The sequence below is a fragment of the Panthera leo genome, chromosome E1, assembly GCF_018350215.1.
Source record: "Panthera leo isolate Ple1 chromosome E1, P.leo_Ple1_pat1.1, whole genome shotgun sequence".
NCBI lineage: Eukaryota > Metazoa > Chordata > Mammalia > Carnivora > Felidae > Panthera > Panthera leo.
Window position 1 is genome coordinate 38820077 of NC_056692.1, and position 17722 is coordinate 38837798.

The 17722-nt window shown below is 55.1% G+C and overlaps 1 protein-coding gene and 1 pseudogene across 1 annotated transcript; one reads left to right on the top strand and one right to left on the bottom strand.

Moving 5' to 3' along the window:
* Positions 1-500: 500 nt before the first annotated feature.
* Positions 501-597, bottom strand: LOC122207428 (annotated as a pseudogene).
* Positions 598-2729: 2132 nt separating this feature from the next.
* Positions 2730-16464, top strand: RAPGEFL1 (Rap guanine nucleotide exchange factor like 1). Its single transcript, XM_042916792.1, has 15 exons — positions 2730-3249; positions 6064-6139; positions 7059-7200; positions 7429-7526; positions 9942-10054; positions 10299-10466; positions 11189-11286; positions 11400-11522; positions 12037-12215; positions 12302-12392; positions 12947-12997; positions 13342-13429; positions 13615-13679; positions 14084-14138; positions 14376-16464. The coding sequence occupies exons 1-15, from the start codon at positions 2730-2732 to the stop codon at positions 14498-14500; spliced, it is 1992 nt and encodes a 663-aa protein (XP_042772726.1). The 3' UTR covers positions 14501-16464.
* The last annotated feature ends 1258 nt before the right edge of the window (positions 16465-17722 follow it).

Genomic DNA, 17722 nt, shown 5'->3' on the forward strand with positions numbered 1-17722 from the left:
GCAAAGAATGCCAGGCATCCTTGGGGGTAGGATACTGGCAGGAGGGATGACTGTTAAGATGTTTCCTCGTCACCCCTGCCTCTTGCTTCCCCAGTCCTGCAGTTAGATCCCATTGCTCTCTGTTGCCCTGGTAACAAGCTCAGCAAGAAGAAACTCAAACTCAACAAAGCCCCCAGGTTCTCTGCCCTACCAGCCTGCCTTTCAGTGGGCAGAAAGCAAGTATGAGGGGCAGATCAGCCTTATGTAGCCTTGCCCTATTCCCTTCTAGAAGTCCATGGGCTGGACTCTCAGAGTTCTTTGCTTCCATCTTCTCACAGTTGTTAATCCTATCACTCTCTTCCCCTCTATTTCTTCCATGCCAGCCCCCTCTCCCCTGTGCGGTCAACACACAGGCTTGCTACCTTATGGGTAAGGTCTTAGAATCCTGAAGTTGTCTCCTAGCATCGACAGCCCGCTTGGGCTGTCCCTCTAGGGCAGTGATTCTCAACCATGGCTGTTTGAATCACGTGGGGATCTTCTATGTGGCATCCTTGTACAGGGACCATGCTAATCTCTGTATCATCCCAGGTTTGCTATATGTGCTGCCAAAGTGAGCACCACTTGGGGATCTTTTAAAAAATACCATAAACCTCAGCCTCACCTCAAAGATGTAATTGATTTGGACTGTGGCCTGGGCATCAGTATTGTTAAGTTCCCCTGGATTCCAATGTGCACTTGGGGTGAGAACCACTCTTCTAGGAGGGCCATGACTCACTTCATGCTGGCTTTCCTTCCTCATTCAAGTCCTTGAACTCCGTCGCTGCCTGATATCCTTGAGTAGTTGCAGGGGTGCTGGGGTCCTGCTCCCCAAGCTTTCAGTTTCCAGAAGTGTCTCTGCCTCCTTTATTTCCAGCCCCCACACCCTCCACACTCCCCAAATCTTTCCCCTTCCTAACTGACAATCCCAAATCCTGCCCAGAGAGGAGGTTACCAAGGCAACCAGCTTAATCTGGTAACTGTGGCATGTGCTCGGAGTGGAGCCCTCTCCTCTTCTTATTTGGTTCACAAAATGCCTGGGGAGCTCTTAGCCACTCCAGCCAGTTTCTCCTCTTAACCCCAGGGATAGTGGGGTATCCAATAAAGGGAGCCCAGAAAGCTGATACTCGGATCTCTATTCCAGCTTTTTAGCCAAAACTACTCCCTCCCTTTTACTGTTCCCTTTTGAAATCCACAAACAGATGGGTATGCAAAGCTTTAATTCTGTAAACACATGCTCTAGCACACATAGGACCAGATATGCACACACGGTGACACGTGTGGAGTACACACCCTGCAGTTCAACCACCACTCCCAGCCTTTAGCATTCCTGTCCCTGCCTGGTCCCTGCACGGTAAACAGGGGTGGGGCATTGTCCAAGGAGCTTCAATCTCTCTGGAACCTGGTGCCGCTCCCCCACCTTGTTACTTTAACCTTGATGTGTTTACACTGAGTGTTTCTCTATACCCACCTCCTTCTGGGGCAGTGTATCTTTAGGGACAGAATGCTCCAGGCACAGGCATCAGGAATAAAGATCATTTAGAGTGCAAATTGGCACCACTTGCCCTACTCCATGGCTATGTCCACCCTGGAGGGGGTCTACACTAAGTGATATTGGCTGGCGTTCTGGAGCTTGTCACTCATCTCCACAGTCCTGCTTTCTCCTGCTGCCGGCTGGGTTCAGGTGCCCTTGTGCTCCTTGTCTCCTCCCCTCTGCCTCCCGTCTCTTTTCCTCACTCCAACTAGACCTGCCACAACCTGCTGCTGCTCCTTGCCTGGCTCCTACCTGCCTGCCAGCACCTGCCTCTCACAAGCCAGGCCTTCACCACCTATTGTGCCCTACCAGAAAGGGCAGATGGGCACCGCCCCCAGTGCCAATGCCAATCCACTTCAGGCCTTCCCAGCCCTTCTTATAGAAGGAAGATAAAATCACAAATATAGCAACAGAGCATAGTGTCGGGGTTGAGGGTGATGGACACCCAACCAGCAATCTTTGTAGGTCTCACCTGAGTACAAGTCCCAAGTCTGCAGGCCACAGGCCTGCCCTACTTCTTTGAAATGAAACTAAGAGCCCCTGTAAGCCCCCAAGCCAGGAATCTCTCTCCATTGCTAAATCACTCCATCACCTTTGCCCTTAATTTCTGCATCTGCTCTGAAGCCAATCCCATTCAGCCCTTCACTATTTCCCTCGCGGCCAGCCCCAGCGCCCAAGTTCAAGCCTCGCGCGGGCCAGGGGACGGGCCAGGAGGGGCAGGGGCGGGGACTGGGCGGAGACTGGAAGAGGGGGCGCGGTCTCAGTTCTGCCACCTTCCCCCCTGGCCAGGAGCGCAGCCGCCGCCGCCGCCGCCGCCGCGTCCTCTCTCAGCTTTGCGCTCCGCCCGCTGTCTCTGCCGCCGCAGCCCGGCCCAGGAGCGCAGAGCCCCGGGCACTGGCCCCGCAGCCTATCCACCCTCTGGGCCGCGTGCCAGCTGCAACCGGCATGGGGGGCCACTAACAGCGGACACTCCTTCCCTCTGGCACCTCCCCGGGCCACTGGCCACTGGACCCCGGCCAGCGAGCCTCGGGCTCCTCTGGCCCCCAGTCCGGCGCCTGGCACGGCCCTCCGCTCTGCCCCTCCGGCTCTGAGCATCGTGTCCCCGCCCCCCCCCCCCCGCCCGCGCCTGGGACACCTGGGTCCTCCGGCGGCCCCAAGGAGAGGGGCGGGGGGGGGGGGCATGAAGCCACTGGAGAAATTTTTGAAGAAGCAGACGTCGCAGCTGGCGGGGCGAACGGTGGCGGGAGGTCCCGGCGGGGGTCCGGGGAGCTGCGGTGGGCCTGGCGGGGGCGGGGGACCTGGTGGGGGCGGCGGTCCAGCCGGGGGATTGCGGCCGCTGCAGCGGCGTCAGAGCGTGTCTCGCCTGCTGCTCCCCGCTTTCCTCCGGGAGCCCCCCGCCGAGCCGGGGCTAGAGCCGCCCCCTGAAGAGGAAGGGGGCGAGCCGGCGGGGGTCGCAGAGGAGCTCGGCAGCGGGGGGCCCTGTTGGCTGCAGCTTGAGGAGGTGCCAGGGCCCGGGCCGCTCGGGGTGGGGGGACCCCTGCGCTCGCCTTCCTCGTACTCCTCTGACGAGCTGTCCCCCGGCGAGCCCCTGACTTCCCCGCCCTGGGCCCCCCTGGGCGCCCCCGAGCGGCCGGAGCATCTTCTGAACCGGGTTCTGGAGCGGCTCGCTGGAGGGGCCACCAGGGACAGCGCCGCCTCAGGTAAGTCTCCTCCATCCCGGAGTTGGGGGTTGTTACCCGGTTCTTCTTCCTTGCCCTTGGAGAGTGGGGGTGGCGCCATGGCGGGAGCCTCGGTGTGGGGCCGAGCGGTCAGCTGAAGTGGGGCAGCGGCCTAGGGGAGGAACAGACCCTTCTGCAGAAGGGAAGTGGCTGTGCCACCTTCCTCCCTGTAGCAGCCTCACCCACTGGCTGGAGAAGAAGGCGAACTCTTTCTCCGAACCTCAAGCCACCCTTCCTTTCCCCTGGACATTCTACCCACAGACTCTCATGGGTCCCTGAGGTTGACTACCTCCTTCTGTGGCCCCAAATTAAGGCCTGACACCCTAAGATGGAAGCTGCCCAGAGCACACCGTGCTTCACACCCCTCACTCCAAGAGGTGCTGCCCGAGACCTGAGAGATGTTCCCGGAGTCCCTGCTTCTGTCTAGAAACACCAGAGCACAGGGCTGGCCCACTCAGTGGGGCAATGCCAGACAGGCGCAAGGCCCAAGCTGCCTTTTGGCCTGGCAAAGGGATGCATTGTCCTTAGCAGCTTGAGGGGGAAGGAGGCATTCTAGTTGGGGGCTGACTCAGAAGGTGTTTGCTGGGGGAGAGGTGGCTGGGCAGACAGACAGCAGGACCCTGCAGCATGGAGGGGATTCTGAGCTCCACCAGCTCCTGCCCTTCCCAAGGTAGGCCTCAGCATACGGCCTCTTTAAAAAATAATAGCCACACCCTGAGAAGCTTATTCCCTAAACGATGATACTATTTCACCACTCCCCACCAGCACCCCTACTAAGGGAACTTTGAGGAAACCGAGACCCCAAATTGCCGGTTGGTGGTAGAGGTAAAAGCCTGGTGGGTCTTTAAGTCTGCCTCTCAGTATTTCACTAAGCCCAGCAAGGTCTGAGGGTGGGGAGCCCTGGTTGAGGGCCTCAAGGTGGGGGTTTCACACTTTGCTCTCAGACCTCTGTAGGGAGCCTGGACCTAGGCATGTGGAATGGGACTCCATCCCCCACCCCCTAGATTTTTTTCAAGACCTGGGCCCTCTCCTTGGCTCAGCTGTCATTGCCCTGGGGAGCTGACACCTTTTGGATTTAATTAGAAAAATATCAGACACACACAGCTCTCCTAACCATAACTTCCCGCCTACACCACACACCCTGTGTCTCTATGACACATTCCCTGGGGAGGCTGTGCATTGGACCAGAGCCTGGCTTGGAAGAGACAGACGCCAAACTGTAGCCCCCATAGCAGCATCTCCCCCACTCTGCCCCATGTTCCTCTTCCTTTGCTCTGGCTGAGCTCTCCTGTGAGATAGATAGGAACGATGCTGGGCATCCCTATTCCTTGTCACCATCCCTGGGGCCGGAGGTCGGGGCTGGGGCTCTCAGCCTCACTTTAAGAGCATAGCAAGGTAGCTGGGCAAAGAGGAAAAGGGAGAAACTGTCTTTCCCCTTCCACAGGGGCCTGGTGCCACACACTGTGCCTGGTCTCCCCTGGGAAAGGACTCTTGGGTTGCTTGTCATCCTATTATCTGGGCTGGCAAGCTAGATCCCCAGAGTAACTGGTTTGGGGAACCAGTTAGTAAATGAGAATTAGTTTAACCTACCACTCTGATATTCTCCAATATAACCAATGTTCTCAAGCCATCTTGGCTTTTTCCCAGGGTGTGTGGGAGGTGAGGGGGACTTACAGAAGTTATTCCCAAATCAGCCAAAGGCTCACAAACATCTAAGCAGCCCCACCGTGCTCTACCCCGACACTCTGGTTACCTCAGGCAGATCGAGAAAAGAACAAAGACTCAGGAGTCTGGGTTCCTATTCCAGCTCCAGGCAAGTCCCTCCCAACTCTGGGCCTCAGTTTCTCATTTGTGAAATGCAGTAGTTAAAATAGAGGATCTTGTGTTGGTTCTCCTCCTCCACCTTCATGGCTTGAATCAGAGGCCAGGGCATGGTGAGCCAAGGGACTCAGAAGCCTTGGTTTTGTCTGGGGGCAGTGTCTGGGGACCTGGCCCTAACCTGTCCTGGTGAGGACACCTGGCTCCCTCCCTGCGCCCTGCTTGTCTGTGTGTGCCAGGCTGCCCTGCCCCACCCCAGGGCTGGCTGCAAGTCAGGGCGACCTTGTACCTGGCTGACTGGCTGAGCCAGGCCCAGATGGGGGTGTGGAGGGGAAAAGGGTGGTGAGAGCCACTCCCCTCCACCCTTCCATCATTAACCCTTCTGTCTCTGGGCATCTGGGGGACACAGGGTTTCTTCTTAAAGGCTTTTGGGATCAAAGAGATGGCAGTCACTCCCTCTCCCTTTTAATGGGGCTGGTTCTCACCTGCCTAGTTGGAACTCAAAGTTGTTAGGTAGAGAGTAGGGAGGGCAGGAGGGATGAACACACACACACACACACACACACACACACACACAACACACACACACACCACTGACTCTAACCTCTGTTTGGAAGTTCTTTTTGTCTAGAGACACTTCTGTGGTCTACCTCTTTTTTTCGGGCAGATCTCAAGTTTGCTATATTATCTGACCAGCTTCCCACATCCATTGAAGAGAAGTGGGCGTGACCAAAGGGCGCCCCCTCCTTCCCTCCAGCTGCCTTGGCAGCTGCCAACCCCACCCCCGCAGCGGCTGCCCAGAACCTTCACACGTGTGCGTGCGCGCTTGTGCAGAGCATGACGGGGCAGGTGGCCAGGGCTCCAGCCTGGCTAAGGAGAACTCACTCTAGGAGGCGGCGGTGGGGGGAGGGTAGTGAGTGTCCAGTCGGGCCCTACAAGTGCCTGCCTGACATCAGTGGTGCCAATTGATCTCTACAGATATCCTGCTGGATGACATCGTCCTCACCCATTCTCTCTTCCTCCCCACGGAGAAATTTCTGCAGGAGCTACACCAGTAATATCCTTTTATGGAGCCTGCAAAAGGGGAGGTCGGGAGGAAGCCACGCCCCCTACCCAATGTGTGATGTCAGGGCCTCCACTCTTCCCTAGAAAATACACCTGGGTTTCAATTCCAGGGGTTTTACTCAGCAGCTGCGTGACCTTGGGCAGACCACTTAACCTCCTAAAGCCTCAGTTTCCTCTTCTGTAAAAAGGGGGTAAATAGCACCTGCCCTGCCTACCTATGGGGCTGCTGTGGAGATCAATCTGATAGTAGATGTGGGAGTGCTTTGGAGACTGCAGAGCCCTGTGCAAGTGTAAGGTGTTATTATTCTATTAAGAATGCCTCTCTCCCCCACTGGATTGCTGCTCTAAACATCTGGTTGCCCAGTGAGTTATTATAGGGTCCGATGTAAACATCAGGTCACGGCTGTGCTTTAGTAAGGTCTGCTAGAGACAAGCCACTGGCTGAGCTATTCATAGGGTCTCATGTAAGCATAGGGCCTCTTGCTGAGTTATTTTAGGATCTAATTGTAAATGTCAGGCCACTGAGTAGAATACCATAGGCTCTCTTAGAAACACCGGGCCTTACACTGAGGTATGGTCAGGTTTGTGGTAAGGAATTGGCCTTTACCAGCTCCAGGTTATGGGCCAGTCAGAGGTTGGGTGGGTCTGGGTAGGGTATCCTCAAGTGAAATTCAAACAGGCAGGATGTGGTCAGATGGATGTGGTCGAGTGGATGCCATCCACACCTACTGTGAGAAAAATACCTGGGCTGAGGCATGAGGGGGTCTTGGCTCCAGGGACACCTGGATCTCCTTTCTTCTTGGCCCCAAGCCTAGAGAGCATTTGGGAGGGCTTAAGCAACCACTGCCTCTCATCTCCCTTCCCAGTTTCTTCAGGTCTCCCTGCTTGGGGCTTTTTCTTAACTAAGGGGTCAGCTTTGTTTGGGCAGGAGGCATGGAGGGCCCCGAGGGGCTGGGTCGGAAGCAAGCCTGTCTAGCCATGCTCCTTCATTTCCTGGACACCTACCAGGGGCTGCTGCAGGAGGAAGAGGGGGCCGGCCGCATCATCAAGGTGGGCCTGGGAAGAGAAGGCGGGTGAGCAGGCTATTAGCTCTGGAAGGGGACCCCTTTGAAGGAGCCATACTCCTCAAGCTGGGTACCTGGAAGAAGATGCCTGTGGGCCTTAAGTTTATACGGTCCCTCTGTGCTCCAAGGCATGGAGACCCTGCGCCAGCCCTTGCCGATAGTGATGCTTGGGATGACACGCCTGCCTTCACCTTCTCTCTCCTCTGCTCCCCAGGATCTGTACCTGCTGATTATGAAGGATGAGTCCCTTTACCAGGACCTTCGAGAGGACACACTGAGGCTGCACCAGCTTGTGGAAACAGTGGAGCTAAAGTGAGGGGAATGGGTTGGGGGGAGGGGACAGGACAGAAGTCCCCTTGTTCCTCTATCACAGGGACTGCCTCTGGCCTTTTGACTCCAATGTGGTTTTAGTTTTCAGCCCCTTTCTCTTGCTGGAGGGTAGCACAAAGCACGGCCTCCAGTGGCTTCCTTGTCTGTTGTCCCATCCGTTTCTTTGTTGATCCAGTGGTGTACTGGTACATATTTAACAACCAGCACATCAGGGTCAAAAAAGCCCTGATTTGTAGCTTTTGCTGATTCCCATGGTGTAAATTCTTTCACTGGCTGCTTTAAAGCAACCAACGTGATGTCACCGAATGTGAAGTTGGGCAGAGAAGAGAGGAGCAGTAGCAGGGCTTAGGTAGGATTTTCACCACACAAATACAAGAGAGGTAAATAACCTCAGAAGCACAGACAATAGCAAAATGTAGTAAAACAGGCCACTACCTTTTGTGGTAATAATTTGGCTAGAGGTTTATAAAACTTTTTTTTTAATGGCTTTTTAAAAGGCAGTAGGCAGAATCGCCCCCAAATTTCACAATCCGCTGTCATGAGCCAACGTGAGCCCACTTCAGGACTCCATTGCATCCATCCATCCATCTGTCCGTCTGTCCATCCATCCCTTGGACCACTTCAGTTTCTCTCCAGTCCATCCCTACCGCCACAACCCCCGTTTAGGCCTCATTATCTCTCACCTGGAGTATCGCCACAGCCTCCTGTCCAGGGCTTCAGCTTATGGTCTTGTGTCCTCTCCTTTCTTCCTCCTCCTCCTCCTCCTCCTCCTCCTCCTCCTCTTCTTCTTCTTCTTCTTCTTCTAAATTTTATTAATTTTTAAAAATATTTATTTATTTTGAGAGAGAGACAGAGACAGAGTGAGAGCAGGGGAGGAACAGAGAGAGGGGCGGTTGGCGGGGCAGTGGGGGGGGAGGGGCGGGGTGGAGGGCGGGACAGAGGATCCTAAGCGGGCTCTGTGCTGACAGCAGAAAGCCCAATGCAGGGCTCAAACTCATGAACCTTGAGATCATGACCTGAACTGAAGTCAGACGCTTAACCCACTGAGCCACCCAGGTACCCTGTGTCCTCTCCCTTCTTATGCTGACACCAGAGAGATCTTTCCAGTTTGATGACATCGTGCTCCTATTCCAAAAACATCCTCGGCTCCCAATTGCCTATAAGACAAAATTGCAACATCCTTGCACAGTGTTCAATGAACGCCCTTGCTTTTCTGCCTTCTGCCAATGCTTCCCACCTCATTTCCCAGCCCCCATGACACTCCCTATACACCCCTGAACTCCTGGGCTCTCCCATTTTCCTACCATCATTTACGTGGTCCACTCCAGAAGGACTCCCCCATACCCACTTCTCTTTCTGTTGTCCTTCAAGGCCCAAGTCAGGTGCCATCTTTTTTTTTTTTTTTTAATGTTTATTCATTTTTTTGAGAGAGAGAAAGCGTACGCGCCAGCACGAATGGGGGAGGGGCAGAGAGAGAGGGGGACAGCGGATCTGAGGTGGGCTCTGAGCTAACAGCAGCGAGCCCGATGTAAGGCTCAAACTCACGAACCATGAGATCATGACCTGAGCCGAAGTCAGATGCTTAACCGACTGAACCACCCAGGTGTCCCTCAAATGCCATCTTCTTGTTTTTTTTTTTTAATTTTTAAAAATGTTTTTATTATTTTAATTTTTGAGAGAGAGACAGAGCACGAGCAGGGGAGGGGCAGAGAAAACAGGGGACAGAGGATCCCAAACAGGCTCGAACCCATGAACCATAAGATCATGACTTGAGCCAAAGTCGGACGCTTAACTGACTGAGACACCCAGGCAACCCAAATGCCATCTTGTTGATGAAAGTTCTCCCTGCCTCATACCAACAGAACTCTCCTTGTACCTTTGTTATATCACCTAACACCTCCTGCCTCGTGTTAGAAGTAGCTGTATACACATCTGTCTCCTCCCAGGCTGTGAAGTTCTTGTCAGCAAAATTCAGCAAACAGCAGATGACCTACACCTATCATGTGCCAAGTAGTGTGCTAGGCCTGTGGGGTGAAAAAAAAATTTCAGGAAGAACTAAGCCCAGCCTTCAAACGCTCTCAGTCTTGTAGAAGAGATAAGATACGAACGTAAACAAATATTAGCCCAGTGTCCTACGGCAGTTAAAGCCGAAAAGTGACCTTTCCTGGTGGGTGGGGTAGATCAGAGAAGAATTCATGAAAGAGGTGGCATTTGATCTGGGTCACTTGGACTGTTGTCCCATGCTGTTCATTGTCTCTCTTCTGACCTCTTTCATCACTTTCTGAACCTGGTACTGGTGCATCCTTGACTCAGTTCTGATGTCCCTGCTTGATGTTGCCTGCCTGGCGCTCCATATGCCTGGCAGGACTTCCTGACGCCCAGCTGTGTCCATGTCAGGATCCCAGAGGAAAGCCAGCCGCCCAGCAAGCAGGTGAAGCCACTGTTCCGCCACTTCCGCCGGATAGACTCTTGTCTGCAGACCCGAGTGGCCTTCCGGGGCTCTGATGAGAGTGAGTGGGGGCACTAAGAGGGGCAGAGCTTCCAGGGTGGCTCAGAGGGCCCTCTGGGGTCTCTGGATTTGGGGCATTCTCCTTGTGTTGTAGAACCTGTCCTGTTTCCAGCATCTTTTTCAGAAGCCAATCAATTTAGGGTTAGGGGTGAGATGGGATGGGGAACAGAGGTGCCCTGGAGGGGACGATGCCAGCACTGCCATTCTGCCTTCTAATGAAAACCCACCTTCCTGTCTCTGCCCAGTCTTCTGCCGGGTCTACATGCCTGACCACTCTTACGTGACCATACGCAGCCGCCTCTCAGCGTCAGTGCAGGACATTCTGGGTTCTGTGACAGAGAAATTGCAGTACTCAGAGGAGCCTGCAGGGCGCGAGGACTCGCTCATCCTGGTAGCTGTGGCTTCCTCCGGAGGTGAGGCTCAGGAAGAGCTGGGCTGAGGGGTGGGTGAGGGGGGGAGCAGGCAGGAGAGGAGAAACTCACCTGCCCAGGGCTCTGGGGCATGGCTAAAGACAAATTCTAGGCCCTGGCTACTTGAAGTGTGGTCCTGGGGCCAGCCACATGAGCATCACCTGGGAGCTTATTAAAACTGCAGCACCTCAGACCCCACCAGACCTGCTGACTCAGAATGAGCATTTTAACAAGATTCCCAGGTGATTCCTATGCACATTAAAGTTTGGAAAGCACTGGCCCAAGACACTTGGATTCTGATCTAGGTGCTTGCCTCTTACTCATCTTGGGATCTGGTTCTTTAACCTCCTGGAGGCTACGTTTTTGAGGCTAAAACACAGGGTGGGCCTCCAATCCCTGTGGGAAGGCAGAGAGCCTGCAATGTAGCCAGAATCCTATTTTCCTCTGAGGAAAGGGAAAAAATATTCCAGTATCATGGGGATGATAGAATTGACAGAAGAGCTGTGGAAGAATGTTGGGGGGTAAAAGAAGGTGATGAATGCCGAGGAAATCATTATTTGAAAATTTCAGATGAATGTGGCACAAACTGGTGATAACAGCAGTCCCATTCGTCTAGAATGTGTCCATGCAGGGTTAGGAGTTTCTAGACGGGATGGCGACAGTGGCTGGGGTGTGTGAGGGTGCAGATAGTCAGGGCTGAGGCAGAACAGCTCGTTCTCCTGCAGAGAAGGTCCTTCTCCAGCCGACTGAAGACTGTGTCTTCACCACGCTTGGCATCAACAGTCACCTGTTTGCCTGCACCCGCGACAGCTATGAGGCGCTGGTAAGAACTCCGTCACAAGGCCTTGGCTGGGAGTGAGGGCCCAGAGGGACTATGGGGCAGAAACTCACAAGCCCAGAGTGGAGCCCAGCCCCTGTGTCCCTGCCTGTCACCAGATGCCCCTCCCCGAGGAGATCCAGGTCTCCCCTGGAGACACAGAGATCCACCGAGTGGAGCCTGAGGACGTCGCCAACCACCTTACTGCCTTCCACTGGGAGCTGTTTCGATGTGTGCACGAGGTGGGGACTGAAGGCGGTGCTGGGCTGGGGGCCTGGAGGGAGAAATGTGCCAACGTGGGGTCCTGGAGACGGGCCATGTGTGCAGCTGAACTTTGCATTAGAAGGTGGCTGGCGGGGTGCCCTTGGGCAATTCACCCCCAGACCCTCTAAGCCTTACGTCTCCAATCTGAAAAAAGCAGCAAAGTGAGAGTCCTTAGTAAAGTGGGTCTAACCAGATAAGGTATCTTTAAAATATTCTCTACTAAAGAGAGAAATTAAGGCAGTGACGATACTGTCTATCAGATGGTTCGAGGACCTGGCACCAAATAAGCGCTCAGTAGATGGGAGAGTATTATTAATGGTGCTTCCCCTCTTCCCCCATTTCTGTTGCATCCCGTCTTGTCCCGGCTTCTTCTATTTTCCACCCCTCCTACCCCTGCCCTCCTGCCTTTGCCTCCTCGGGTCCACTCCGCCTCCCGCCCACGCACACCCCCCACGCCCCGGCGGCCCCTCCGCCACGCTGACGTGGGTGCAGCTGGAATTCGTGGACTACGTGTTCCACGGGGAGCGCGGCCGCCGGGAGACGGCGAACCTGGAGCTGCTGCTGCAGCGCTGCAGCGAGGTCACGCACTGGGTGGCCACCGAGGTGTTGCTGTGCGAGGCCCCGGGCAAGCGCGCGCAGCTGCTGAAGAAGTTCCTCAAGATCGCGGCTATGTGAGTGCGGCCAGCCCGCGGAGGGGGAGCGCGGAGACCACCCCCTTCCCCCCACCTCGCGCTGACCTCTCCTCCCACCCCCGCAGCTGCAAGCAGAACCAGGACCTGCTGTCCTTCTACGCCGTGGTCATGGGGCTGGACAACGCCGCTGTCAGCCGCCTGCGGCTCACCTGGGAGGTGATGCATGGCTGCCCTTTCCTCTCCTCCCGCCTGGGCTGGCCCGGCTCGGGGGATCTTGGCCTGCCGGGCTCACCTCGGTGCTGCCTCCCGCGGTGCGGCTGGCCCTTAGGGAGCCTTTGTGCCAGGCGGAAGGAGGCGCCCTCTTCTGGCAGATCCAGGCCCGGGGCACGCCGCTAGGTTAATGCACCCTGTCCTTGTGCAAATTAGTAAAAAGACGGAATCCCCGCCGGAGAGGGGGGCAGGCAGCCCAGGCCAGGTCTCAGACTTGGATGCTGGATTCCAGCCAGCGCTCAGTGAGGCCCCTTGTGCGTGGCAGTGCCAACGCAGAGGCTCGAATTCCCCAGAATAATTCATTCCTCCGGGCTGCTTCAAGCTCCCCAGACCTCACTACGGGCTGATTCTATTTCCCTACCCACCAGACCAGCTTGCCAGTCCCTTGCAAGATAGCCGGGCCCTTTCCCCCTCTGACACCTGGGGATTAGCCAGAGCTGCCCTGAAACGCAAGGAGCTCCAGTCTGACATTCCTTCTCCTTCCTTCAAACTCTCTGCAGAAGCTGCCCGGGAAATTCAAGAATTTGTTCCGCAAATTTGAGAACCTGACAGTGAGTGGGTTCAGCTCTTTTATCTGCCCCTGGGCTTGCACCCCAGAGACCCTCTGTTCCCACAAACCTTCCTCCTCAAGCTTGCCTTTAAGGTTTTTAGTGCCCAAGACCCTTCCCCTGGCATGCTGGGAGGGGGAAGGGTGGGTGGATTGCTGCCCTGTTTGCCTTGGAGGTGAGGGGAGGACAGTCAAGCTCCTCCCCATCTCACCCCCAGCTAGACACCCATACATACCTCTCTCTGATCAGAGATGGATCTAGGGCAGGGGGATGAGGGAGGAGTAGGGGGCATCTTTGAGGTACGCTGGGACTATGTGTCCCCTAACCTCTCTTCTGCGGAATGCCAGGACCCCTGCAGGAACCACAAAAGCTACCGAGAAGTCATCTCCAAGATGAAACCTCCTGTGATTCCCTTTGTGCCTCTGATCCTCAAAGGTGAGAGTCAATCCCATGCTCTTCTGGCCACAGTCTCTGTGCCCCAGTTCCGGCTATCAACCACTGTCACTTAGCTCTGAATGCCCACTGGAGAGGAGCCCCGCACTGAGGGGTCGTGGGGGAGGGGAAGGGCCCTTTGGACCTCCTCTCTTCTTCCTCACATTTGCTTCTCTTCCCTCCCCTAGACCTGACTTTCCTGCATGAGGGGAGTAAGACTCTTGTCGATGGTTTGGTGAACATTGAGAAGCTGGTGAGTGGTACGGCCTACCCTGGCCCGGGAGCAGGGGCTGGCATCCTTCCCCCCACCCCCAGCCCCCTCCCCGCATCCTGGCAGCCCCCTAAAGACAGCAACCTTCCTTCTTGGTGCCCAGCTTGCCTGACAGACTCCTGACCGTCCCTGCTGCCATTGCTGTGGCAACACGCCCACAGGCCACAAAGCTGACAGGGAGCTGGGGGGGGGGGGGGCGGGCAACTCTACCTTCCCTCACCGGCCCCATTACACCCCTTCTTTGGTTCTTCAGAGACCCTCCAGAATTAGACCCTGGAGGGAGTGGAATCAAACCAGCAGAGTTGGAGAATAGACCAGGGGGAGCATAAGAGGGGGGGAGCATCTTTCTGTACCCTTTTTAGGGCTCATTTCTTGTCATCTCCCAGCATTCAGTGGCTGAAAAGGTGAGGACAATCCGCAAATACCGGAGCCGGCCCCTTTGTGAGTAACCCAGGCTTCTAAGAGCTTTACAGGTAGAGCTTTGACTGAGCGGGAGGATTCCGGGAGGAGACCGTCCTCAATTCTTTATTTCCTTAAACTTGTCAGCTCTCCATCCTCTCTTTGGCCTCTCTAGGGACCCTCCTGTCCCAATCCACACCCCTCTTCTCTGGCTGGTAGGCATGTAGAGCAAGAAGGGAGGCTGGGAGCCTGAAGGCCTCTCTCTTGTCACACCTCCAGGCCTGGATATGGAGGCATCCCCCCATCACCTGCAGACCAAGGCCTATGTGCGCCAGTTCCAGGTCATCGACAACCAGAACCTCCTCTTCGAGCTCTCCTACAAGCTGGAGGCTAATAGTCAGTGAGAACAGAGGTTCTGGTCAGTGCCCCACCAGGGTCCTTGGGCACCTGGCACTCAAGCACTTTGCACGCTATCCCAACCCACCTCTGACATCTTTCCCTTGGAGCAACTTCCTGCCCCTCAGGAAAGAGTCGGATGGACTTACCACTGGGCTCATAAGCCTGTTCATCCTGCTGAAGTCCTCTCCCCCTTGCTCCTTCAAGCCAAAACCGCACTCTGCTGGGTCCTGCCCTCGCAGGGATGGGGGGCAGAACACTCCTTCCTCTGCCCCCTCTCATTGAGGTCTGTTCCAGAGATGGAGCTTCCAACCTCCTCCTCCCACGCAGACAGGAAAGCTGCCCACGTTGTCTGTGAGACAGAGCGGAACTGTGGAAGGGATTGGCAGCCTTCCTCTCCACCCGTGGCCGGCTTCTCCCTGGTCAGGGCTGGGACCCCTGGATGCACCCCTCCTGGAATATTATATTGCCCTTGTGTCTGTGTGTGTGTGTGTGTGCGCGCGCGCGTGTGTGTGTGCACCTGTCCCCTTTAAGAAGCAGCAGCGCATCTGTAACTGAGGGAGGGTGTTGTGTGTAGCAGGGGTCCTTCTGTTTGGTGCTACCCTGGTCTACTTGGCCCTGTGATGGTGCGGGGTGCTGTCCCCACCCCCACCACTCCCTGCTCAGCTCCTTGTGCTGCCCCATGTGCCCAAGCCTGTGGGTGAAGCTGCTCGTGGGGCAGGGGGCAGCAGCGAGGGGGAAGGGGTTACCTGTCAGCCCTTGGGAGTCCTCCACTCACGCCTCCCCAAGGTCTCTGGGTGGGCTCTGGTGAGAGGGTAAGAGATGCTCAGGGAAACACAGGCCTAAGCTGCCTACAGGACACTCCCTCTGCATTGCGGGGTGGGACGTGGTGGTATCAGGAGTTGGGGGTGTTTGCTGCCCACACTCCTTCTTTTGGGGTGTCTTACTGCTAAGAAGGGAGCTGTCAGCCCCCTCCTTCTGGCTCTTCTGAGGGACACCAACAACATGGTCTCTATCCTCCTCCCTGTGTTGACTCCCCCTTGGTCCTCCCCATCAGAGCTGGGGTGGGACAGACCCCTGTCCCTGGGCAGGTAGCCCACAGAAGTGAGGGGAGGGAATGGCTGAGACCGTAAAGGCCACACTGGACTGTGGTGATGCCTTTACTACCTCTCTGTCTCCCCTCCCTCTCCCACACGGGCCTCCAGGGCTGAGGGGCGCAGGGCTCCTGGCAGCTACCGGGTGAGGTTCCCTGGCACAGCCTCACCCTCCTTTCTGGCGCCACCTCTTTCTCTTCTGAAGAGGCAGCAGCAGCAACAGCAAAAACAGCTGCTGCTCCTGCTCTGAGGGTGTATATATTTTTTACCAAAAGCTCTGGAATTGTAAATTTATTTTTTAAAACTCAAAGAGGGAAAGAGCCTTGTATCATATGTAAACATTGTATCATAGGTTATGTTGTACAGTCCCTTTTATACAGTGGTCTGTCTCGTTCCTGCCACAAAAGATGTCTATGGACCCCTCATCCCCCATATATACACTGGCACTGTGTCCCACCGCCTCCATCCCCCAAGGACGGTGACCATAGGCCCCCCTCCCGCTCCCTGCTTCCTCCCTGCAGCTTAACACGCGCCCTCCTCTCCCTGGGCCGCCCTCCTCCTGACCCCACGCAGCAGCCTTCTCTCGAAGCTCCCACAACCCTCCTCAAGCACTGGGGCCCACTGGTCCAGTCTTAGCTGCTTCCCGCCCCCAGCCGTGATGCCTGCCCCGCTGCTCCCCAGCTTTGCCAGAGTGAACCGTGTGTACCGTACAGGCTCGGTTGTCTGCAGAAGCCGCTGGCTGGAGAAAAAGCTGATAAAGTCTATGAATCAAGCTGCTTGCTGTTCTCCACTCTGTTTCTCTGAGGGAGAGGGTGAGGGAGGGGAGAGGGGACCGCCTCTCAGTGTGCTGGGCCCCTCAGCAGGGCTGTTCTCAGTCTGGAAAGTCTGGAAAGACTTTTAAAATGTGGATGAGGGAAAAGTGCCAGCCTCTTAAGACTTGCCACATAGTGTCTGGAACTTGGAAGAGTGGAAGTTTGAGTTCTTCCATGTTCCAGGTGCCCTAGACGTGGGATCTTGTTAAATTCTACCACCATAAGGTGGAAGATGGAATCCTAGCATAAGGTCCAAGTTACAGGCGAGCGAGGGGGCAGAACTGGGCCCCTAACTCAGATCTGTCACTGCAGACAGCATGCATGCACATTCCCCCAGCCGCTACCCAGACAGCACATGCCATTCACACAACCAGTGTCTGCCAGTTATACTAGGATGGGGGGCATCTAGAGCCTTAGTGCTCTAAGGATGGCCTAAGCTCCAGCAGATGACATATTCAGACAGCTACCCATGAGTCCTTGGCCTTCCCTTGGCCCACATCTGTTATTCCCTCTCTCCTGCATCTTAGAAAATGGTCCTCTCATCCACCCAGGTTTTCAAGGCAAGGATGTAGGCCTCGCCCTGATGCCTCCTTCTCATCCCTCCCTCACTCATCAACCAGTCTCTCCTGCTACAATTCCAGGACACGTCCTGATTGATCCACTTCTCTGACTCCTCTATTACCATCTAGTGCAAACCATTTGTGGGTCTTGACCCACACTAGCCTCCTGTCTGGTGTCTCAGCTTCCTCTGCCCAACCCAACCCTAATCCCACCACTTGGTTCTCAGAGTGCAGCCAGGTTGCTCTGCTAAAAACCTGCATCAGATCATGAATGACTACACTTTTAAAAAGTGGTAATACCAGTATCAGCAAGGGTGTGGAGCAACTGGAACCTTTATATGCTGTTGGTGGGGAGTGTGAATTGGCACAGCTACTTTGGAAACCTGCTTGGCAGTGCTTACAAAGACTAAATGTACACCTAACCTATGACCTAGAATTTCCACTCCCAAGAGAAATCAGTGCTTGATGTCCAGTGAAAGACACATCCAACAGTGATCAATAGCAGTTTTATTAATGACCGTGAAACTGGAAGAAGCCAGAATGTCCTTCAGCAGGTGAATGGATAAATCAATTGCGGTATACTATTACAACGGAATACTATGTAGCAATAAAAAAGAACAACTACAACCTGCATGAAGGAGCCTCACTCACAGATGTAATGCTGAGTAAAAGAAGCCACACACATAAGACTACAAACGGTAGGATTCCACTTAAGAGAAATTCAAGAATAGACCCAATTAATCTATGGGGATAGAAGTAAAAAT